The 25,342-nt window shown below is 46.1% G+C and overlaps 1 protein-coding gene across 10 annotated transcripts in view; it reads left to right on the top strand.

The window, feature by feature from the left end:
• The window catches only part of ST3GAL4 (ST3 beta-galactoside alpha-2,3-sialyltransferase 4), a 558,945-nt gene that overhangs the window by 222,548 nt on the left and 311,055 nt on the right, over positions 1-25,342 (top strand). For all 10 annotated transcript variants that reach the window (XM_086918360.1, XM_086918364.1, XM_086918362.1 and 7 more), the window contains one exon: positions 20,705-20,792. In XM_086918360.1, the coding sequence (XP_086774486.1) occupies positions 20,705-20,792 (88 nt within the window). The remainder of the gene's footprint in view (positions 1-20,704; positions 20,793-25,342) is intronic.

Below are 25,342 nucleotides of genomic sequence, written 5' to 3' on the forward strand. Positions count from 1 at the left end.
TTAACAATACTCTTTGGCAGAAGGGATGCCACTGGCCAAGCCGGGTCTAGGGTGGTGTCACTGGTGCAGTGGCCACTGACCTCGGGGGGAGGCGGGTACCATGTTTAGAAAAAACAGGGATTTAAAAATTACCCTCTGCAGAATTCCTTGTGTGTCCAGATGTTTTCAGGCAAAAATAAAAATATCAAGCTAATTGTAGTGATTAATGTTCCTGCTGGAGAGAGGTCAGAGTTTTATCTAGTGGCAGTTTCCACTTATGCTAAAGTAGCGCAGAGGGCTAAGATGCCTGCTGAAAAGAACATGTACCACACATATCACCAACCTGTATTTAATGTGGATAGCTCAGTGAGTTACTGCTTTTGTCACAGATCCTTTTGTTTCTTGCAGTTCATGGATTACAATCCTAATCTAGTCAAGTCAAGTCAAGTCATAGTATTTATATAGCGCACTACATACCCAGAGGGTTTCAAGGCGCTTAGGGAGGGGAGGATTATTTGTCAAATATCCACGTTTTAAGTTGTTTTCTGAATGCCAGGTGGTTCTGGGTAAGGCGAAGGTAAGCGGGGAGTGAGTTCCAAGTTTTAGCAGCCAGGTATGAAAAGGATCTGCCTCCCATGGTGGTCTTGTTAATGCGAGGTACAGTGGCGAGGGCTTGGCTGGAGGAACGTAGTTGGCGGGAGGGGGTGTAGAAGGATAGTCGTGAGTTGAGGCAATCTGGTCCGATGTCGTAGAGTGATTTGTGTGCGTGGGTAAGCAGTCGGAAAGTGATCCTCTTATTGACGGGTAGCCAGTGGAGGTCTTTCAGGTGATCAGAGATGTGTTCGTTGCGAGGGATGTCTAATATGAGTCTGGCTGAGGCGTTTTGGATTCGTTGGAGTTTCTTCTGGAGTTTTGCAGTAGTGCCTGCGTAGAGGGTGTTTCCGTAGTCCAGACGGCTCGTGACCAGAGCGTGGGTGACTGTTTTCCTTGTGTCAGAGGGGATCCAGCGAAATGTCTTTTTGAGCATGCGAAGAATGTTGAAGCAGGAAGAGGATACGGCATTGACTTGTCTGTTCATCGAGAGTGAAGAGTCCAGGATAACGCCTAGGTTCCGTGCGTGGTCTGTCGGTATGGGTGCCTTTCCAAGGGCTTCCGGCCACCATGAGTCGTCCCAGGCGGAGGGGGAGGTACCTAAGATGAGGACTTCTGTTTTATCCGAGTTCAGTTTCAGACGGCTTTGTCTCATCCATTCGGCAACTTCTTTCATTCCTTCGTGTAGGTTATTTTTGGCGGTGCTGGGGTCATTGGTGAGAGAGAGGATTAGTTGAGTGTCGTCCGCGTAAGAGATGATGTTGAGGTTGTGTTGGCGTGCGATGGTCGCGAGGGGGCTCATGTATACGTTGAAGAGGGTGGGGCTGAGTGAGGATCCTTGTGGTACGCCGCAAATGACTTCAGAGGCCTCGGACTTGAATGGAGGAAGGCGGACTCTCTGGGTTCTTCCGGTGAGGAACGAGGTGATCCATTCAAGTGCCTTTCCTTGAATTCCGATGTTATTGAGGCGTTGTAAGAGGGTGCTGTGGCAGACTGTGTCGAATGCTGCAGAGAGGTCGAGGAGGATGAGGGCGACTGTGTCTCCATTGTCCAGTAGGGTTCGAATGTCGTCTGTTGCTGCGATGAGGGCGGTCTCAGTGCTGTGTTTATCTCGGAAGCCAGATTGTGAGGGGTCGAGTGATTTGTTGGCTTCGAGGAAGGCGGCGAGCTGGTTGTTGACAGCTTTCTCGATGACTTTGGCCGGGAATGGAAGAAGCGAGATGGGGCGGTAATTTTTGAGTTCGGTGGGGTCTGCTGTTGGTTTTTTCAGAAGGGCGGTGAGTTCAGCGTGTTTCCAGTCTTCAGGGAAGGTAGCGGAGTTGAAGGAGCAGTTGATGACGTCTTGGAGGTGCGGTGCTATGACGGAGTCTGCTTTGTTGAAGATGTGGTGAGGGCAAGGGTCTGTGGGGGATCCTGAGTGGATGGAGTTCATCATGCGGATGGTGTCCTCAGTGGAGATTGGGTTCCAAGCGTTAAGGGTGTTCACTGGGGGAGGAGGCTCAGCAGATGGTAGGGTGGGTTTGTTTCCGGGTTGGTTGTCAAAGCTGTTGTGGATGTCTGCAATCTTATTGTGGAAAAAAGAGGCTAGGGAGTCGCAGAGGGTTTGGGAGGGGGTGATGTCGTTGAAGTTGGCCGTGGGATTGGAAAATTCCTTGACGATGTTGAAAAGTTCCTTGCTGTTGTGGGCGTTGTTGTCAAGTCGATCCTTGAATGCTGTTTTCTTGGCTTTTCGGATCAGTTGGTGATGAGTGCGGGTGGCGCTTTTGAAGGCGTCCTTAGTGCTGGTGGTTGGGTCTTTTTTCCAGGCCTTTTCGAGGGAGCGGCAGAGCTTCTTGGACTTCTTGAGATCATCGTTGAACCATGAGGCCTTCTTGCTGCCAGGTTTGCTTTGACGTTTTTTCAGTGGAGCTAGGGTGTCGGCCTTGTTGGATAACCATAGGGTGAGGTTGGCGGCAGCTTCGTTGACGTTAGAAGAGAGGGCTGGGGAGATTAGAAGAAGTGATGCGGAGATTTGGTCCGGGGTAATTTTCTTCCAGTTTCTTTGCAGGGTAGGTTGAGAGTGGTTGATGGGTTTCGGCTTGTTGTAGGTGAAGTGAACGCAGCTGTGGTCAGTCCAGAGGAGGTCTGTAGTGTGGCTGAAGGAGACATGATTGCTGGATGTGAAGATGGGGTCGAGTGTGTGACCTGCGATGTGGGTGGGGGAAGTGACTAGTTGTTTAAGTCCGAGGTTGTCCAAGAGGGTGGTGGTGTTGCGGTCGTTGATCTTTTCAAGGTGAAAGTTGAGGTCTCCCAGAAGGATGTAGTCTTTGGAGGGGAGCGCGTGTGGAGTGACGAAGTCCGTGATATCTTCACTGAATTTTGCGCGGGGTCCTGGTGGTCTGTAGAGGAGGGTGCCTCTGAGTGTGGTCTTGGGGTCGATGTGGATCTGGAAGTGAAGGTGTTCAGAGTTGGCGAGGTTGACGTCAGAGCTGGTAGAGATGCGGATTGATTTCTTATGGACGATAGCGATTCCTCCTCCTGTGTGGCTGGTACGGTCCTTGCGTGTGATCTTATATTCTTCAGGGATGGCAATGGTGATGTCTGGGGCGGAGGAAGCGTTCATCCATGTTTCCGTTAGGAAGGCGACGTCTGGAGAGATGGTGTCTAGTAGATTCCATAGGTCGATGGCGTGTCTGTGGACCGATCGAGTGTTGAGAAGGATGCATTGAAGGTGGTTGGGGTCGAGAGTCTGTGGTGTGATCGAAGCGGAGATGTTGTCGGTGCCGTTGAATCTGCAGGAGTAGCAGGAGAAAGGTCCATGGGTGTGTCCAGGAGCGGCTTGGACGCAGTTGGGGGAGCGGCCGGGGTTGAGGGTTAGGAGGGTGGCGGCATCGTAGGTAATGCGGGAGGGCTGGGTAGCGCGAGGGGCAGGGGGTCTGGCGCTGGGCGCGGTCCAGGCGCGGACGGGCGTAGACGGGCTTACCTTTGGCGCACCTTCGGCGCGGGTTGGGCGCGGACGCTGCGCGTGAACGCTGCGCGCGGGAGTGACTGTCATATATGGATGGTGGAGGGGGAGGGGCGAGGGCGTCTCAGCTGGGAGGCGGGGCGGGCTTCTGACGACGACAGACAACAAACAAAATGGAGGCGGAGGGGGGGGAGTACAGCCAAACACGCAAAGGACAGTGAAATAATTACTAAAATGCAGTTTAATAATGCAGGTAAGCGGAGCGCCGATCAGGCAGGTAGTAAGCACAGACAATGTTGTAATTCTGTCAAACAAAGCGGCACAGCGCGCAAACAGCCCCAACTCGGCAGAACAAGCAATGCAAAGCGCGAGTGAGCCCAGCGGCGATCAGGCAGGCAGCAGGCACAGAAAGGAATCACTTTAGAGAGGCAAAGTGCTAAAAACGATACCAGCAAAGTGACAGATGAACTGTCATTATTTTTTCATATATTTTTGAGTTTTGTATAGTGCCAGCTAGACCTGAAGGTATCAGAGTGCATTACTTGTTGTGTGAAGGTTTTCTCAAGGTACATGTGGGGAAATGTTTGGGAGACCACATAGCAGATTGTATTAAAAATAGTCACAAAAGAGTATATAGCAATTCAGCATTAAGGTAATGGCGATGAAGAATGGTTCCCGATTTGAGCTAGTCAGGCGACCCCTGGGAGGATCAAATCGGTGTAGGTAGGGACTATGAGAATCGTAAATCAACTTGCGTTCTTGTTGAAGTAGTTGTTGAGCAGTAGTGATTTGAGGTCCCCTTTAAAGTAGGAGAAGGAAGGGTTGCAGCGGAGATCTAAAGGGAGTGAGTTCCAAATCTTAGGAGCATTCCTGGAGAAGGAACCCACCTTGGAGGATTTCTTCTTCAGTTTAGGAGGAATGCGAAGAAGAGAGTAGGAGCTTCTCCGTGTTCAGCCACTTCCTCCTCTCGAAAGTTTGGATTCTAGGTCATTGGTTTTTTTTTTTGTGAAGGGCTTTGTGGGCGATGCAAGGTGTCTTGAAGATTCATCTTCCTTCAATGGGAAGACAGTCGACACTCTTGAGGGCAGGTGAGATTTGATCAAACTGTTTGATTCCTGTGAGGAGCCTGGCAGCTGCATTTAGGATGAATATGCCACGTCAGTTTGAATGCATTTAGAATGCATCCCATTAAAATGCGGTTGTTACAGCGGCTGCGTTGTTACATCCCATACCTTTACAACGCAAGTCCGAACAAAGACTTGCTGTAGGGGGGATGCTGGATGTTGTAATAGTATAATTTACAATTCCAACTCCAGTCTGTGCAACAGTAGGGAAGGATTGTATTTTAAATCCAATACCTTCTACCCCTACCGCAAGTCGTTGACTGACTTGCGTTGTAATGGTATGCGATGTAACAATGCAGTTGTTGTAACGACTGCATTGTAATAGCATGTGTTGTCTCGAATGTGTGGTAAACTATGCTTACCATTTAGGACTACTCCTAGAGGAGAAAGATGATGGTCAGGAGTTCCTGTGATGATGGTATTGCCGTAATAGAGTTTTAAGAAGACAAATGCTTGCACTACCGTCTTAAGATCATCTGGGAATGATTTGATTTTCTTTGTGTTTTAACGTGTAGAGCACACATTTGGCTAAGTTACTTATTAGGTCCTTCATTGACCTGTTTTTATCCAGTGTCACACCCAAGGACTTTACGGAGTTAGCTAGTGATAGTGAACAGTTCTTGACCCATTCTTTCATTGGTAGATGTTTGTTTTTTGGTAGGAGGAATATTAGCTCAGTTTTGTAGCAGTTCAGCTTTAGGTGGTTGATGTGTATCCATGTTTGAATCTTTAGTATGTCATTAAGGTGCATGGTGTTGCTGGGTGATTTAATTTTGTAGTAGAATTGAGTGTCCTCGACATAAAGGTGATCTTTGATGCCATTTGCTTAAGGATGACTGTGAAGGGTTCCATAAAAAGGTTAAAGAGGCACGGCGAGAAGTACACCTTGTGAGACTGGTGTGGGCTTTGCGACACAGCTGTTGATTTTTATTTGCTGCTTGCGATGTTGCAAATAGAATGTGAACCGTCTCAGGACTGTGCTACTAATACCCTTGTGGTTCGGGAGTGTCTCAAGTAGGGCTTGGTGATTTACTGTATCAAATGCTGCAGATAAGTTGAGTAGGATTAGGCGGCAGGAGTCTTCTCCATCTAAGGATCTGAGAATATCATCTGTTAACTAAGCATAGCAGTTTCAGTGCTACTGCCTTTCCTGAAACCTGATTGGAATGTGTCATGGAAGTTCAATTAGTCTGTGTTGGGTGAGTTGTATTTGGACTCACTTCTCCATCGTTTTTGCTTGGAAAGGAAGGTTCATGAAAGGTCTTAGGTTATTAAGGTAATTTAGGTCCGCCTCTGGCTTTTAGAGAATGGGCGTGATTTGGCTCAGTTGGAGGGAGTCGGGTACATAGCCTGATGAGAGAAAGGAGTTTAAGATTTTTGTTCAGAATGGCGAGATATGGTTGAGGTTCTATACTGGGGTGGAAGGTAAGGGGATAGGTAGTGTGGGATGTGGGTTTCAGGTTAGCGATTATATTGAAGACTTTTCCTTCAGTCATGGTTTTGAAATCTGTCCACTTAGCATTGTATTTGGTTGTCTTAAGTTTTGAAAGAGTTGCACGCAAACTGCATGGTATAGGTTAGAACGTTATGTTTTTCTACAGTCTTTCATGGTCCTAATTGTGCTTAAAAGGGTTCATTTGGGTAGAAATACATTCTTATTAGTAAAGCTAACCACTGTGGTATGTTTTTAAATGCTTAGTTTGTGCTTCTCCAGACCAAACACTTTTAAAATATACTGCCTACTAGTAACAGTGACATCGACTCCTACACCTAGTAATCCTTGTTGTCTTATGTAACATTTCCTATAGACTGATTTACACACACGAGTCATTGGCTCTGTTTAATGTGTGTGTAACGTAAAGTGCTCTGACACCAAACACTAGTATTAGCAGCAAATTTCATGTGAGAGAGAGCCTATGGAAAGGTGAGGGGCCTGGTGGGGTGTATTAGTGAGGGAATTCATAGAAAATGAGTTTTTTGGGGAGGAGGGCATCAACTACGATTGTCGCACTGGGCTCCACAAGCGCTGAATCCGGCCCTGGCCACAGGCCTGTCTGGAGACTACAGTGCAGCGAGCTAACCTATTTGAGCATGTTGGACAGAAATTTTTGAGCAACATGGCATTTAGCTGGCATTTAATAAAACCTCTCAGATGTGAGCTGGTGTGCTCTTTCAACTCTAATAAAAGAAGAGAAGGAAGCAACTATACTCCATCCTAGAGTAAATGAACATAGCTTCTTTTCCATCCAAAGACCGGCAAGGTCATAGGTGGAAATCATGAGTTGAGATATCCTTTCATCAATCTTATGTGGATAAAGCAAATACTATTGTGTTGATCTTGATAACGTTGCTTGTGCTGCATGTTATTGACATTGATTATTGAAAATAGATATGATTTGAAGACATTCATTTAATTGATCACATGTAAAGTGTAGGCACATACCAAGAATGAGATCTCATGCTGCTATAACATTTGGCACTGGCTGCATACATGTAGAGAAATACAGCACAGATTCTGCTGGGAGCTTTGTTTTTTAGGTCGAGCCTGGGCAGTGCATGTGATACTCTGCTGTGAGGCATGCTGCATTCAGTCTATGGGCTTTTAACACACCCAGTGCTTCTGGTTGGTTGGCCTGCCTTTTGAAATTCCTTTAGTCTGATTGGTTAATAGTGTCCATCTGTCCCACCTTTGGGTTCCTTGGTTCCTTCCCAGGTGACAACACAGATTATTTATTTTGGTTGGCTAGCTCTGACCATTAGTTTCCTCCTCGCTCGCACCCCTTCCCTCCCGTCATGATATTTGCTGAAGAAAGGCAATGCAGGACTCATTATTTATCTGGAGGTTATCACAGGCTCAGATACTGGAAACTTCTGAGAGGCATTGGGGGCAGTTCTGAGACTAGGGTGCCCCAAAAACAGAGAAGAGGCAGTGTCTGGTACTCTTAGAACTCGGATTTCAGTTTTCATCTGTTAAGACAAAGGACCTTTTCCCCAGTCACTGTTGGGTGGGGTGTAGGTGGTTTCGATGGAGAATTCTATACCCAGGTCCAGTCCATACTATCGCGGGCCGCAGCTGCTTTTGCTTTGTCAACAAGTCTTTTCTTTGAACGAGTGCGCGTATGTTTTCATCAAGCCTATTCATACCGTGCTTCTAAAATATGGTTTTCTTATGCTTGTTGCTCCTAGTGTTTACTTGACCTGCAGAAATGACAAATGCAATCCCCCCCCCCCCCCCCCCCCCCCAGGCACCCAAAATGTAATCTAGATTATTTAAGATCTTTTTCTAGAAATGCGAGTTTTAATTTGCCAAGAGCTGCTTCAAGGAAGTCTTACATGCTGTTATTTCAACACTACAACGGTTTTATCACCACTTTTGCAGAACAGGGATTAAACCTTCAGAGAATGAACGGAACATAAGCGCCTTTAAGGACAATAAAATGTGAGTGTTTCGATTTCCTACTCAGAGAGGAAGAGGAAGGTACATCTGCGGTTGGAATGTTTGTTTAACTTCACAGAAGTGAAAGTGAGCCGCAGTAAGGTAGACGCATACTGACAGCATTTTTCTATCATAAACATTGTTATAATGCTGGACCCAGAGTTGTGATTGCATTTACAACTGCTACTCTGTTTTTTGGAGTGCACTGGGCAAACTTTCTTCAGAAGAACTTAAAAAACTGATTTTGGAACTATTTCATTGAAAGTCTCTGCATTTAAAAGTTTACCTGCCCCATCATCATAATCAGTGGCTGGATGACAAGTTTGCATTCTTGGATCTGTAAACTACAAAGAAATCCCACAGCATGATGTATGAGCAAATTAGAAGTAACACCAAAAACAGCAATAGGTGCTGTGCAGTTGACAAACAAGACGTAACGAAATGTAGTTCCTTTTCGCGAGTGGTTTATCGTAGCGTAGTTATTTTTGTATTTTTATTTTGGTTCTGATCATTTATCCCCTCACACATGACCACCAGTGGCTGGAGGACAAGAGGATGAGTCTAAATATTTGTCAGAGTACAACTCTCTGCATCTTGGAGCCATGGGACCTATTCGACCACCTTCAGACTTGCCTACGTCTATGTGTTGACTAACCATTCCCCGCCATCACATGCAATGCAGAGCTTGGTAGAGGCCGATGCACAGAACTGCCCTGATTACTCCTATAACCAGCATGAACAGGGCACTGTTTACCACCTTCCTTCTGTCTTCACGATCCTGCCCCTGCTGCAACAGTCAGACTGCCCTGGTCTTCTCTGCTGTCCTCTTGGCAAGAGAAGTGGCATCTTTATGGGCTTCCTAATGAAACTTCAACCTGGAGTAGAGTGTGAGCACTTACAGCTCCCTGCCTCATGCCTTTCTAATGTAGGACCACATCACACCCCATCTAGTGTCACTCAATCGGCATCTAGTCAACCCCATCATGGAGTACACGGCCCCATGTTTCATCTTTGAACCCCAGAGAGGCATGTACCACTTGGTGTTATAAAAGTGTTGACCTTGTGCCAATCCCTGTGCCAATCACCCAGAGACCTAGGATCTACAGCCCAGAGCAGCCGGTCACTCCATGCAAACTGTTCTTGTGACTGCAGGTCACGTGATGGCTTAACTCAGTGCCTTGAGGATTCTTTAGGTGCTGAGCTGATACAGTGACATTCCCTTCCAGCGACGGTACGTGACTCGCTAAGTAATGAGCATGATGTACAAAGTTCTACAGAAAGACACACAACAGAGGTCTTTGCTTTCTTAAGGTGGGGAGGGCATATCCTTACCAAGTGCATTAATGTTTGGCCAATTACATCATGTAATATGTCATCTTAAAAGTATTATTTATAGGTGTTTGTGTGCCATGAAAGGCAGCCCTCAACAGCCCGCCACATAATTAAACTCTGCTACATACCACTCCACAAGTACCATTCTACTTAATTGCACTCCAAAACACACAATCCCACTCCACAAAATTTCAGTACACTCAATACCACATAAATAATATACATATAATTCCACAGCACACCATGCCATATAATTCCAGTACACACATTGACTTCAAATAACACAAATAACTAATCCAATCTAACCCACGTAATTCTACAACACACCACATACATACACTCCATAACACATAAGTAAATAAAATTGCCATTTCCAATGCCAGTAGCTCCAACAAATACAAGACCTATTGCATAAGTAAAAAACATTGCTATTTACAATGCCAATAGCCAACAAATGCGAAACCTATTACATTTCCAATGCTTGTTTAGAACATGTGCAAGGGAGGCACACACGTGCTTTTGTGTAGAGTACGTTATAAAGAACAAGGGTCCTTAGCTTATTTAAGAATCAAAACAATATAGTATAGGAACACAATGGAAAACTATACGAGTTAAGATTTCCAAACCCAGCCGGGAAAGGAGTTTATTTTCTGGAGGCAATGTCCAATCTTTCAATATACACGAAATAGCTTGACACAAGCCTGTGCCGTACAAAAAAAGAGAGAGGGAAAAGGAAGGATAGCATTAGAGTGAAAGGGGTGTCTTTCAGGCAAAGGAAGAGAGCAAGGACAGGGTACTGTGAACAAATCAAAGATTAATAACAGTATCGCCTGGAGTTGAGTGTACACAATCTCATTTAACAATATTATAAGTGTAAACCCACTCGTGGGTGTCGACGTTTCGATCCCTATTGCTCAACTAGATACATGGGATCATCATCAGGACTTTTATGATAAACAAAAACATGCCTGAATGAAATAAAGCCTCAGTAAATCGAGGACAAGGACCTCAAAAGGGAGGGTGTCCTTCTCTTCAGAATGCAGCGATGGTGCACGTAAATACACGTAAGGGAGGTCTTTATGGGGGTCCAGAGGAAAGTTGCTTAATTTAAAAATAAGTGGAAGTAACTCGGGGTCCGTTTCCAACTGCAAAGAATGGCAGCTCTTACTCCACTCTGAATGAGAACGGGGAGTAGCTTTAGCACTGCAGGCATCGGTGGCCGTGCATGAGGAATGCCAACAGTGTGGCGTTAAAGACGCAAGTCTTGAATGAAGACGCGTCTCTCCTGGGGCTGCTCGGTCAATGCCAGATGCAGAGCCACACACGTGCTTTTGTGTAGAGTACATCACTTGCCTGTAGAAGTCAGAGAAATGGCAATATATACAGTAAGGAATATCACGCTGATTCGGTGTACTTTTAGAATGAAGTTGTAAATGGGCATTGATGGCTGCTCCTTAGTCGTATTTGCAATTGAATTTTAAATATTTTATAAAATAAATGAAAGCTTACTCTCTAACCCTCTGTCTTGTGAATATGAACTCTGCAGTCTGCCTGAGGCACAGATAGTTTGAGCCATCACAGCAGGCGTGCAACGCCCATTGCGCTAAAAGGGCCTCAGATTCCTTCCAACAATACCCAACCCCCCCCCCCCCCCCCCCCCCTCCAGCCCGGGCTGCATCCCCGAGGGTACTTGTCTGGGTGAAAGCCCAGCTGTTCAGAGCTCTGCTCGGAAAGCGGCGTCAGAGAATACCTTAAATTGACTTTAAAAATGGCAGTTCAGCGTCTCCTGCTGCTAGGAAATGTTTTCTCATGAAGGGGTGGAGGTTGCTGGTGAGTCACAATATCCCAGGGTGCAGACCTCGTGGTGGGGGCTCTAGCTGTGCAGGGCAACGTGATTGAGCCTTCGGTATTGTTTTATAAGAGGTAAAGACTGCCTGTGAGCCCTGGGACGGGAGAGGGAATCTGCAGGTAGAAGGGGATCTCTGCCCCTCCCCAACTTGACTGACACCCTTTGAATGCTTCTAAGAAAGTAAGGCAGAAAATGACAAATTGTATTGTGTGCAACTGCATTTATATATAGCGCCTGCAACCCATGAAGAGCGGTAGCAAGCACTGTATAAATGCAAAGAAGGGCAGAATGTGTCTCTTTTTAAATGGGTTTGCAGTGGGTCATTGTCTACCAGACTGTCGATTACATTCAGTTGGGGCAGAGGCGGATTGCGTTTTTTTCTCGTAAAAAGAAAATCCTAGTGGTGGCTAAACGGGTAAGAATCGGCAAGTTGTATTGGCAAACAGGGTTTTTGGCAATACTTTGTTTCTGTGGTTTCTGGTGAAAGGCACTTATTAACAGGGCCACTGAAATTGTGCAACAGGGAATTGCCAAATTATGTGGGAGAGCTGCCTACGTCATGCAATAAGAATAGGGATACTATGCGGTGTAACGAGGCACATTTTCCTATAGTATTTCTTCATTAATGTGTTATTTTATTGCCTTAGAGGTTTGACTTCACTAGTACCTGCTTACCACCTAAATACAGGAATAAGCAACTAATGATGGCCAGTCGACCTTTGTGTAAGGCCTTCCACTGTGCAGCAACGTGTTGCTGCATTTTCAGTAACTTTTGATCCGGTCTAGCTGGAAACACATTTTGGTGCTAAAATCTGCAGTATGTGGCAAATGCAAATACATAATGATGTAAAAAAGGATGAGCCGCAGAATTGCAGAGTTCCAGTGGCACTATTTGTTAGTAGGAACAGGGATTTTAAAAAACATAGCCCTGCAGGAGGCAGTCCATATACTCAGATTAATATATCTGTGGCTTTCCGTCGATCTCGGAAGCAAGGCCAGCTAGGCCCAAGCACTGATGTTGCTTGTGAGACTGTCACGCAGGATTAGCTTCAGAGTAATAGCTTGACAATCACATCATGTCACACATGTGATGTCACACAGTTACTCTAACAGTCAATCCACAGACAGTGGTGCAGAGCAGTCCGTCACTGCACTCCTTTACCTCATATATGCTCTTTGGCTAAATTTGCTAGAGAAGGACATCCACTCTACAGCTGGGCCTCACAAGAGGTGCAATATTCCCTTATGCATTATCGAGGACTACTGGGTGCTAACCGGTCATACTCCACTTCACAGAAGGCCCTTGTGTGCCTGTCCCCTGTGTGTCTGTTGAACTGACACACAGGGGTGGATCAGCTTGGCACTTTGCATGCACAGAAACAGGCACTGCACCTGCTAAAGAATTCTGCTTCAGCACATGGCATGCCCCAGACAGCTCGGCAGTCGTGGGGTCTACCTCTTTCTCATCTTTCTCATCTCTGCAAGTGACAGCTGCTGCTTGGCAAACCTTGAGATGAAGGGAGAAGGAGAATGCCGTGCTCTAGATCTGAGACACACATCCATTCCAAATGCTCACTTGAAATGCATGGTGCTGGGCCTTGCTGCTGTTCCTCAAGCTGATCCATTTTTGCAGGTGCCTGGTTCACCTTCGACAACTCTATGCCAATTTCAAACCAGCCAGTGTCGCCCTGTGGGTTTACAGACTTGCCTTTTAAATGTTTGCATGAAGAGTGGATTTTAAAGCTCAGGCTTGCTGCACAGACACAACTTGAAGTTTTAACACATTTAATTGTAGCCTTTTTCTTGATGAAATGGTGGTGTTGTGCTTTTATGATATAACTGTCGAATAAAGCTCATTGAAATTAGTAGCCTTTTTCTTTTCTGCCCAAGCCTGCTTTTTCCTTCCCATTTGTTGCATTGCATTTCTACTACTATTGCATCATGCATTGGCCGTCACCTGGGCCTTATAACACTGTTCATCCTGCCCTCTCTCCTCTCCTGCAACCTGTCACTCTCCCTTTTCATTTCTCCTCTGTCTGACACTTTACAATCCTTACATTTCACTTTCTCTTCTTTTTTTGTCTACCGTTGTCTCCATCCCTTGCCTCTACTTCCCTGCCCTTTCTAAATATCCTCACAACAAATGAAGGCCAAAAAGAGTATCAAATTGACCTAAAAGCAATAACTGTCAAGACCACATTCACAACAGAGTATATATGGTGAGGCAGATGAGGGCAGAAGAGAGGTGTGCAGTAGAGAGCGGATTAGAAGATGAGTCAACTACAGATGAGAAGTTCAACTGCATCCAAAGCATCACTTGTCTAGTGTGTTGCTGTACAGCGTATCTATGGAAGTGTTAGGACTGCTTGGGATTCAGAAGCACAGTTCAGTGCCTGTTTTATTAACCCGTTGAGTGCTTGTGACGAGCTGAGGTAGTCATGCGGCACAGTGGAGCTACACTCATGACGAGCTGAGCTTGTCACGGCCGTTGGACCGTTCGCACGTGGGGATAATTTCCCCGTTGTCCTGAACGTTCCAAAACGGGGGTGGCTGTGACGAGCTCAGCTCGTCATGAGCGCAGCTCCACTGTGCCTCATGACGAGCTGAACTAGTCACAAGCACAGCGGCGCCATGCGCGGCCCCCCTCCCCCCACCCAGTGGGGGGAAAACACCCCACAGTGAAGGGGTTAAGCAGAGGATCCTAAAACTAAAGTTGATTACTCGTCTCGGGTTGGAGGATGAACATATATGAGGAGGAGGAGGAGGGAAGAAGGATGAGAGTGAGCGAGAACGGATTGACTGAAGAAATTGGGAAGCGAGTTAGAGAGAAGAGATAGAGAATAGTGAAATAGAAGAAAGTCAAAGTGTGAGAGAATATGGGGGGGAAGAGGAGAAATAAATGAGGAGAGTGAAATGAGAGATGGCAGAGGTGAGTGATTTGTGAACAAGCAACACAGCAAAGATGCTAAGGCAAACTATACAGCACATTTCACCGATTCCTTTTGCTCCCATCTTCACCAGAAGTCTGGATGCCACCTTGTTAGGAGGTGATGCCAGCCCTGGCAAAGGATGCCGCAAGTACCCCTATCCAAAGTAACATTTTGAACACCAGCATCTTGGCAGCTGGGGACCTGGGCTTGAATCCAGCTTGGCACTGAAAACTGTGCAGCTCCGGGCAAATCACTTAATCTGACTGTGCCTAAATGTTTAATATGAGAGATGCTAGTTTAAAGTTCTGTAATTCAAAGATTTAGGCCCCCCACTTGAAATCACTTCCCATAATGTAAGGTGGCTAGATTTGGGCTTATCGATAAGTTTTTAAATTGTATTTATGGGACAGTTTTTTATATTATGTGATGAGAAGATGTTTTGTTCGTAATGTAAATGTGTTTTTCTTGGAGATGTAAGATGTTGTGATTGCAATGATTTTAATTAATCAAGCAATAAAGATTATATATACCACTTCCCATAATGTACAGTGCTCTGTTACTAACCAGCTAGGTCCCAGCAATATAAATATCAACACGTACTTGTTTTTACGTTGTGAGCAGGTGTTCCACTTGTTCCGCTTTGTGAATATCATTAGCGTTTGAGCTCTTGGGGACCCATCTGCATTTTGTGACAGCCCGATATAAGCCCCACATAATTTTGCTAATACCACATCATTAATGGGATTCTCAGAAGTCTATTTCTCAGTGTCTTTGGGGACACATTCATGAGCTCATTGGGAGATCCTCCCACAAACATCTGCTCGTTCCTTGGAACCATTTATTTATTATGCAGCTTATGTTGCATTTACCAAGAAAAGGAACTTTAACCCCTTCACTGCGGCGGCTATTCCGCCGCAGTGCTAAGGGGGCGGCGGGGCGCGCGGCACGCCCATGCTGGTGACGGAACTGCTCCGTCACCAGCCGCGGTTGCGCTGTGCTCATGACGGAACGGTTTCTGTTACGGCCCCGCCCGCTCAATAGAACGCTCAGCGCAGGCGCGGAATCCGCACCGCGTAGGTGTGCCGAGCGGGCCGTGACGGAACCGCTCCATCATCAGCACAGCGTGACCGCGGCTGATGGAGTGGTTCCGTCACCAGCAGGGGAGGGGTTAATACGCCTCCAGTGCTTTCCTCTGTGTCAGACATGAAGACCAGACACAAGTCTCACTTGGTACCCTCTTGCAGACATTTGATTCTCTCACAGGTTTTGGTGGACAAATTCTTGAAGCTTCAGGGGTGCTAAATGTCTCATGGGAAAGCACTGGCAAAACCAATAGATCTGGCTTGAAAATACAGGCATGAATAAATGATGTTTGCATGCATTAGCAAATTAAAGGTATACCTGCTGACTTTGCTAATGTGTATTCTCATACTGGCTCAGAGGATGCCTCTACCGCCATTCCGTGAAGTGGTAGCACCACCACCGCGGCTTGAACTACTAGCTCCCCCCAAAGTTCAAGTCTAGTTGCATCCCTGCATCACAGTGAACATCGGCTGCTACTGTCTGAAACTCACGCAGGGATGCAGCCTTCCAAATTCCTCCACACTTGTGTTAGCTTAGGAAAATGTCAGTTTACTCTGTTAGTCTTCCCAAAGTCAAATATATCTGCAAAAATCTATTTATTTTAGGGTATTTAAAATGGGGGCATGCATGCCTTCTTCCTCTCTCTTACCTCATTGCCATAAATTGTCGCACTTGCCCTCTGTTCCGTTGCTACCCCGCACCAACCCTTCACACTCCTTTCGTCACGTTTTTTGTTATATTGTAGTAAACTTTTTGTACAAGTTTACGGCAACTGAATACTGCCACTGGGCAATTCACATGCTTCCTTTTGCGTTCCTGGATATACTTTTGGAATGTTCAGTTAAACCTAAAAAACAAACATGCTGGCTGTGTCACCACACATATATGGGCGGCCATCTTGAAATGATTTTTTAGAGAGGAAAACAATCCCCAAGATAGCCCGCAGTGTATGAGCATGCATGCACAGTGATCCACTGGAAAGCAATTTTGGAATGGTTTTCCTCCTCGAGAAAAAAACGATTTCATATAACTTTGTCACGCCTCGTACCTAGGGACTGGAGAGAATGGGGGGGTGGGGGGACGGGGGGGGGTTGACACTAATCAAACAGGGTCTCCGCAGTGGGGGCTGAGGTTGTTTGCCTCTGAGGTCCTGGGGTGTCTCCTACTATGGCAGTGCAAACTGAGCCGACTACAAACACTTCAGTACTTGACTCCCAGTGGTAGCATTGACAAGTAGTCGCAGGCTTCTCAGGGTGGTAGTGTAGGCGCAAAGTCAGTACGCACCCACCACCAAGCAGCACACTCATAATGTCCAGCCTAAAAGAAAGAAAAGTATTTTAATACACATTTCTGAAAAAAGAATACTACACAGGTAATATGGGGTTAAATAACACCACTGTTGGTTGGGCTACTGCGCCTTGTTACACAGCCCTCCCCTTTTTGAGGGTGTCCTTGTGAACGTGCGCAGGTTCCCTTCTGAGTTGGATTTCAGTCAAGGCTTAAGTACAGAAACCCCGCTTCAGTTATGGTTGCGCTCAGTTCAGTAAAGTCCCCTTGATACAGTCCCATCACTCTGCAGCTCTCTGTGTCCATGGGCGGCTGCTGAGAACGGTCAGCATGCATCTCGGACCTCTCCTGCTTCTCTTAGAAGCTGCACCGGCTACAGACACGGCCCTCGATCTGGGCAGGATGGGGCAGCAAGACCTGCTGCCTGGAGACTACCATGTATAGAGGTACTAAGCGTCATTTGGGGCTCTCACCAGGTGTCGGATCTGCTTCTGGGTCGCTTATTCATGACCAGCCGATGGGTCACCATGCAAAGGAGGGTGTCACAGTAACACAATCGCAGCTGGGAGATGCTCACCATGGGCACATTTCTTGCTCCCTGTGGTCATTTACACTGAGGGGGCAGTTCATAGTTTTCGTTGAGACCTTCACCACGGCGCATCTCTGGGGTTCAAAGGCAGCGCCCAACAGGCACACAGTTCTTGATATACATGGTGTGACCAGCTGTGATCAGTATACTTGGATGGTGGTGAGGTCTGCTGTCCATTCCGGAGAATCACATTCCTGGGAAGACTGCACCAGTGCTCGCTGCAGCCTACTTTGGCCTGGTAGACCCACATCTCCAGGGACTGGCTGCTCCTGGCACACTCTAGACGGATACAACTCTTAGCAGGCTCCTTCTCTACCTCGGCAGGCAGGTTGGCTTCCAGGTGCTTTAGGCCATTGGTACAGGTCTTCATTAAGGCAAGACTCCAGGCGCTCCCCTGACTTCGGGCAGCTGGCTGTCTGGCCGACGCCAGCTCTGGTTACACAGAAGTCCTCTCAGCAGCACGCCCTTCCTTGGTCAAAGAAAACTTGGAGCTCCAACGGGTGGGTCAGTGGATCTCACGTGGTTTATGCAGGCAGAGCAGAGGGGAGATATCCATTCTCTGTCTGCACTTCCAGAGCTGGTTTAGGGTGTTTCTTTTTTGAGGTGTCCCCAAAGCTCTTCTCGAGACACAACCTTTGGTCAGTGATACTACTCACAGTAGTATAATCTCCAACCTGGAGTATCCACAACAGAGACACAGAGGTGTTCGCTTTCTGCACCTCGCTTATCAACAACCACACTGAATATTGATCAGGGAAGAGACAAAAAGTAGGGCTCGCTTAAAGGATCCCGCTCACTCTGAAAAACAGAGACTGCAGTCTCACCCTTCACCCCCACCATCTACCAAATGACGGTGCTACAGGACTAATCTCAACAGCCCTTCTCAGCTAAAGGAGCTAAGTTAATTTCATAAGGAGCCCTGTCTCCTCTGTCCTTACTTCAATGTCTCGGCCTCCTCCCTTCAAATTCAGAAATGTCAGCAACACACAAACACTGTCTGGGAAAACGACCTCACCTGTATCTTGTGCACAAGGACAGGCCATGATGTCCGGAGACCGGCCTAGACATCTGCGCACACACCAGATTAGTGACAGTCTAGAGCAAAAATCAAAAACCAGGATGCAAGATTGACTCAGTCATTTGCCTGACTGTAATTGTTCCTTATAAAGGAGCGTGTTCACCTAGGACATTCTCCACAAGAAATTAAATCACGTCTGTTGCTCTCAAACTGCAAAATATTACAATGCGCATCTTGTGTTATTTTAAATTCAGTGCCTTTAAACTTACTCTGGCTTTGTAGAGCTAGTTTCCAAAATCTTTATGGCACACAGAACATCACTGGTTTCTTCTGTCTTCTCCTATCTTCAAAGTCTGCAGCATCACCTTCTAGGCGATGTACATTAACGTCCCACAATACCTACAATCAATATGTCTTTTGGAGTTTGTAACACTATAGCAGCAACATGTTTGAATCAAAAAGATCCAGAAAAAAACCGAAGGCTGTCCATCAGGCCTTGTCCTGTGACTCATTCAGATTCTGGATTTCAGCCTCAACTCAAATCGCCCAAGCTACATCCCTCCGTCACTTGTGGTAGACCTGTAGATTCATCCCTTCTAGAGATGTCCCTTCACAAGGCGCGACCATGAAACTCACCCCAGGTATCGCAGAGCAAAGAGACCTGCTCCTCCCTGTAAGCTCCCTCTGGAACCCCTATTCTTGTACAGTGGTCCCTTGTTTTGTGAAGTTTCAGATATACCAGTCTGTAGACACATACTCGCTGCTTTCTGAGTCCACTCCTGCTGCTTATCCCTCGACATGCGGATGTTCGCAGTGACTTCCTCTTCCATCTTTCCTGAAGGCAGCTGGTGTTGAGGGTGTGCCCATGATGTGGGAGATGACTTGTCCCTCACTTGTATTTATTTTATTGAGGACTATTCAGCAAGTTATTCAGTGATGAGTTCCTCGAATCAACATAGAGATATTACAAAGCACCTTTGTTATAAAAGTTAACTTGTATGTTTTAACGTGCCAAGATACACAACTCATACTTTCAAAGGATACACCTACTAACTGGATTGAACAAGACCTGTAGGATTTTTTGTAGTTTATTTTGTCAAGGGCGTTATATTTGTAGTTATGGAAGGGAGACGTTTGTAGAGTAAACTCAGGCTCTTTAAGCTGATTTTAGTTGCACCGTATGTTTTAAGTCAAGTCCCTTAAAAGTACTTGCCATGTTCAGGTCAGGCATTCCCCGCCTGAGACATCCGTGGCGCGGGTGCAAATTTAAGGCTTGGTTTCACGTTTGAGCAACTGCCTTTCTTGGTGTATCAGGATCTTGGCAAAGTGGTCTGTGGGAAGAAAGCCACTGTGAGTTAGATGGGACTGCACATACTCTGAGAACTATCATCCTCCCCCAGGGCCAAGAGTAAATCCTCATACTATCAGGTTACCTTCATGTTGCTTTACTAGAAACCAAAGGCACCACTGATGCTGCATTCTCCAAGCCCACTCTGAGTGGAGACCCGGTCGCAGAGTATGTCTTCTGTCTGGTCTCAGGCTATCCGCTTATCTTCATGCTGCTTTACTAGAAACAAAAAGCTCTCAACCACTTAAGAAAATCCCCAGTCGCCAAATGTTTCTTCTGTCTACCCTTGTACGGTCGGTTATCCTTCTCTGTTGCTCTACTTAAGAGCAAAGCCACCACTCAAATGCTGTAACCTCCAAGCCTAGAACCACTGTCAGTGAAGAACCAGCCTCAGAATATTTCTTCTGTCTGGCCTCATGCAGTCAGGTTAGTCTTCTGCTGCTTTACTAAAAGCAAAGCCGCGGCTCGGGCTCCATTCTCCAAGCCCTCAACAACGGTCTCTTTAGATCTTGCCTACTGATGGTTCTACCCATGTGTTGCAGACTTCATGTTATCAATGCACTTGAAACAAGAGTTGTACTAGCAAGAGAAGGGAGAGCAACAGAACAAGACCATATTTCTGCAGCTTCACCTCATTCCAAGCCATCAAAGGGATGAGGGAACGCATCACACCTCGCCTTCAGGAGACAACTCAAGACCTGGCTGTTCGAGCAGTAGCGGACCCCTTCCCCCAAGCGCCTTGAGACCCTTCCGGGTGAGTAGTGCGCTATACAAGTGTTATGATTGATTGATTGATTGATCACATTGAGGGTGCCAGAGACACCCAGATTTAGCTGGGAGAGCCAGCGTTCCAAGAGCTCTGAGGGAGGAGTCTGCAGTAATAGAGCCATCACCTCCTGCCCAGCTCTGCTTCAAATGTGGCTCAGAAGGACTTTTCCTGGGGAAATAAACCCAAGTCATCTATGGAGTGTACTTGAACACTTCAGGAAATGGTGTGCATTATGCCCTTGTGCAACCAAATTCTTCGTACAAATCTCTGGTATACTGATACTCATGTTCTCTCTGTTGTATATTGTTCTGAGAAGTGCTGGTCTTATATCAGCACATAGATGTTAAGTGCATCTAGGCTAGGTTGTGTCTTTTACAATGAATCTTCTGCTTCAATTCTATAACATAGGTTTCTTCTTTTCACAGGCACAATGGCGACAGGAGTCCTGTTATTCATGACCTTTTCAACTGGCACCCTGTGGTATCTGACATTGAAAACTCATGTCCAACCCATGTGAGTTAAATACATTCTTTTGTGTTCATTCCAAGTCTGTTTTTTGGGATAATCCCCATATTCCTGCACATTGGAGCATGTTTTAATGTTGTGCTTGTGTCTGTCTGTAAGGGTGGAGGCTGATGATCCAGGCAATGTCATTAGGGGTGCTTCATGAGGCCAATTAGAGAGGTCTTCCTCCTTAGGAGTTTGAGCCCAAGAGGTGTGGCTTGGAGACTCTGCTTCAGGGGGGCTCCTAACTGGCTCTAGAAACATATGCTTGAATTTACTAGTACAAGATTCAACACATCATTCAGGCCAAATTGGTATCCAAACTTAGTCACTCAATGCAGACTCCTTGCCTTAACACAATCAAATCAAATATTATTAGTAACTAAGAAAGCAACTGCTTCCAATTTAAAAATAGATAATTATGCAGACAGTGCAACAGATTTATATTTACTCCATTTAAAAGCATAAACCCAACAAAGAGGAGATAGAAATTTGCCACATGTCTTTCCAACAATCCCCAGTTCCTTGCTGTGACCTAACACTCCTATCTCTTCATAGTTTTCTACGGCATCTCCTTCCACCATTAGCCAATACCCCATTTGCCTCTACAACCAAACACTTCTCCCATCTATCATTTACCACCATCGTGTGCTCTGTCTACCATGAAAAGCCCCCATAACCTTGATAATTTTTTTTCTCCTCTCCTTACTCATAGCCTGACCACAATGCCCGTCATAACATGTATATCTGGGCACTAATCGATACAACTTCATGTGCAGCCCTTTGCTCTTACTCATACTTTGCCCTTTCCTTCACCCCTTTTTATCACCAGCCTGCACCACTTACCCCTCTAACATCTGCCTACAATGCCAGACTGAACCCTCAACCAGCCCCATACACACTTCCCTCAGGGCACGCATAGTGCATATGCATCTTTGATTCTAGCAAACCCCACAAAGCCGGGGATACTGGAGCAATTTGTTGAACGTCTCTCCAGTCCTTGCTCCCCGCTTCTACTGCTACTTCAGCCAGAGTGATCTTTAAACCTCACCAAAATGATCAGCCTCACCTCTGCAAACCAAAGTACTGATGAGCACAACCGTTCCTTCATTAACACTGAACTGTACGCATGCTCCCGAGCTTGACTCATAACTGTATCTATCAGAGGAATTAACAGAACACATACATCATACATACAACAGTTGTAGAAGCAAGTTGCTGCATGACACCAGTAAGTAAAAAGTGTGTAATATAATCTTCCTGCCAAGCTACCCAGATTAAGCAGAAGGCTAATCCCCGGAGATAATAAACTTTGAGCCAACCTACACAAGTCTCGGTGACTACCTTCCACCCCTGCCAGAGGAGAAATCGTAGCTCATGCTGAAATCACCTATCTTCAGTGCTAAAAGAATCCAGGTCAGAGTGCAAAACCAGAATGGATTATCAGTGACCATCAAGCTGATGTCAAATGGGACCTTCTCTTCATCCTGTATTCTAGGTGATACTACTGCACCCATACTCCAGGAGGCAATCCCTCATCAGGGCTTAACACTTTTTAGAAACTGACAAACCTAAATCAAAAGAGGGTTATCAGTTGTCCCCACAAATACTCAACTAACATCCAACATTACAACTTCAGTGCCTTCATTCCTTGTTCGCTGTTCGCTGTCCACAACTTTCTCCACAACTATCTACCTACCGAATAAAACTGAGCCTTCACAGCTGCTCTGCTGGGCTCAATTGAGGATGTTCTAATAGATCAGCCAAGTCGTGTATCCCGGAAGATCTCATGATCTGGTCTCAACAACCAGCATTATGCGAGGCCTCATCTAACATGGATGTAATCCCTCTACTTGGAACAACCACCACATTGTGGTCATTTCAATCACAACTTCCAAATACCAATCCTATTTCTAAAGACCCTAATACAGCCATAGCCAGTAGGCTCTGGAACATTTTCCATCTAAACTCCTTAGAAAACTTATGACATTCATTCTTCAGGATTGTCCATAAATCAGTCCAGTCAGTGGTTAAAGGGGTTTAAATATATCTACCAGAGACCTGATTAAAACAAGGCTGCAGTCCTCACCCAGATGGACAGGGAATTGGTTTAGCTAAGAAACATAACATTGGAAAGGAGGCACCGGATGTCTCAAAAGACTGTGGACAAATCAATCATACAACCTCAACAATAAAAAGATGCCACCAAGGCACTTAGAGAACCTCCTTTAAAAAATCCGAAAGATCCCAGTGCACTTAACACATTTTTGAAGCTGCATACAATCACGGAGCTCTTACAAACAGTAGATGACTACATTAACCTGTCCAGCCCATCAGCAAGCATAAACATGCATAAATATTCTGTAATGCCATAGTAAAACACTTTATTGAAAAACTTGATAAACTTGAAAACGACTTCTTCTCCACATTTGACATGATAGACGTCCAACTATTTGCTCAAAGATTAGATCTTACGATATTTGTGTTTCACCGCCCTCAGCTGGACAAAATGCTTACTTAACAATAGAACGCAAACCTCGTTTCGACACTTTGCTCTTTACCTGTTGGACGCTTCCGTCAGGGCTCAACAGTGGGCCTCTCCAGTTCATTGTGTACCTATCGCCCCATCCGGATCTTGTGAAATCTTTGAACCTCGCCTACTACAACCCTTGCTGATGACACTTAATGCATCTTAAAACACGAACACGCATCAGAATTCAAGACATCCAGGCTCGCAAATTCCTTCTATCAGTGGCACGGTGGATGATGAACCGTCTCAAACTTAATTCCTCTACACCTTAAGTACTGACCAGTGTATCTCAGCAAAAACAAATCCCATATCCTCTTGGTCATTGGAAAAGGGGCAGCTGCTATCCACTTCAATGGAGGATAATCATTTGTATGTTCATGGACTTCAACGTATTACTTCAAACCCAAGTCAACAAAGGAACACCTGTTCCCTTGCTTACACCTTTCTAACAAGATGGTCATCAGTAGCCCTTGTGATGGAGCATCTAGAATATGCCAATAATCTCTACATCAGACTTATTAAAAATGAATCCATAAGCTGCAATAAATTGAGAATGCAGCCGCCAAACAAGTCCTACACCCAAACAGAATACCCTTCGCCATGCTGCACGCGGTACCAGGGATTCATCATAAGGTGCTGTGCACGGCACACCAGACAGTCCATGAAATTAGATCAACCTTCTTGCAATCTAAACTCGGCTTCATAAAGTGTGAAAACTCGGAGAGAGAAGGCTTTTGCTCCCGAAAGTACCCTATTTTCAAAAGGCCTGTATTGGTGGAAACCCCTTCTCAGGATATACATGCACACTGTGGAATAATAGGGCCTATAAACGGCATTGTGAATTCCGAGAAACAATGCAGACCTTGCTTTTCCCAAAATTGTTCTCAAATGATCCCCTGCATGGCATATGCAGCATAAAAACCAAGTTTGTTTTGTTTTTTCCTGCTTGTAGCGCACATAGTCTGCTAGGGTGGCCAAATTCCATCTTCTATCAGTCAGGGTAGGTGTCAACCACCTCTGTGTTGATAAGGAAGTGGGTGAGAGAATCTGGCAGAGACCGGTATGCAGCCAGCACAGAGTATGGTCAAATAGAAAACATTGTGTTCAGATGGGCATGTGTAAGAGATTAAAAAGGTTTGAGAGGTTAGTGCATCATCTAAATACCGCACCAACTCTGGTGAGTGGTCTAAAGGACTACAGAAATTTAGTGAATGAGTCAGAATGAGGGTAAAACTTGGGACAAAAGAGGACATCAGCCACACCAAGGGGGTTGGCAGGGGGGAAAAGTCAGAACACCACGGTCTTAACGACGGGTCTTCGCACTAAACAAGCGACACCACACTTGATTTAACCATGCATATGCCTAAACCATGCAAATGCGGGGTTACGGCAGCGCACGGTGTAGCTGCTGGCAAGACGGAAGACGGAAGTTGCTGTAGTGAGGTGAGTGGGGTTGGGGGGAGTGGGTAGGTTTCAGGGCAGTGGAAGGGGTTTGGGTAGTTTAAAGGGCAGCGTGGGGGTGGGGTGGCGGACTAGTGCAAGTAAAGGGGGAGGGTTTTAGGCCTTAGGGCAGTGGGAGGGAAAGGGGTAGTCATGTTCGTTTTTAGGGCTGGGGTTGTGTGTGTTGGTTTCGGGCAGTGGAAGGGGTTGGGGTTGTTTAAGGGACATGGGGTGTTGGGGGTAGCGTAGGTAAAGGGGCAGAGTTTTAGGCCTTAGGACAGGGGTAGGGGACTGGGTAGAGTCAGGGCAGGGTTTTGGGGTAGTGTTAGTAAATGGGCAGGATTTTAGGAACAGGGCAGGGGTGGGGATGCAGTCGGGGAGGGGGGCAGGGTAGTGGCGACCTTAGCCACACATACCCCTTTACCACGAAATTGCTTGGTAAAGGAATGCATGGTTAAGACGCATTTGTGGTTTGGGCTGCGTGGCAGAAGCACGCGTGATTTAACCATGCATGCTTCTATCATACAACCGTTGACAGGTCGGTCGGCCAGAAGGAGCCATCCACCTTGTCTTCCCCTTCCAACCTCTT

This window comes from Lissotriton vulgaris, chromosome 4_1, assembly GCF_964263255.1.
Source record: "Lissotriton vulgaris chromosome 4_1, aLisVul1.2, whole genome shotgun sequence".
Lineage (NCBI taxonomy): Eukaryota > Metazoa > Chordata > Amphibia > Caudata > Salamandridae > Lissotriton > Lissotriton vulgaris.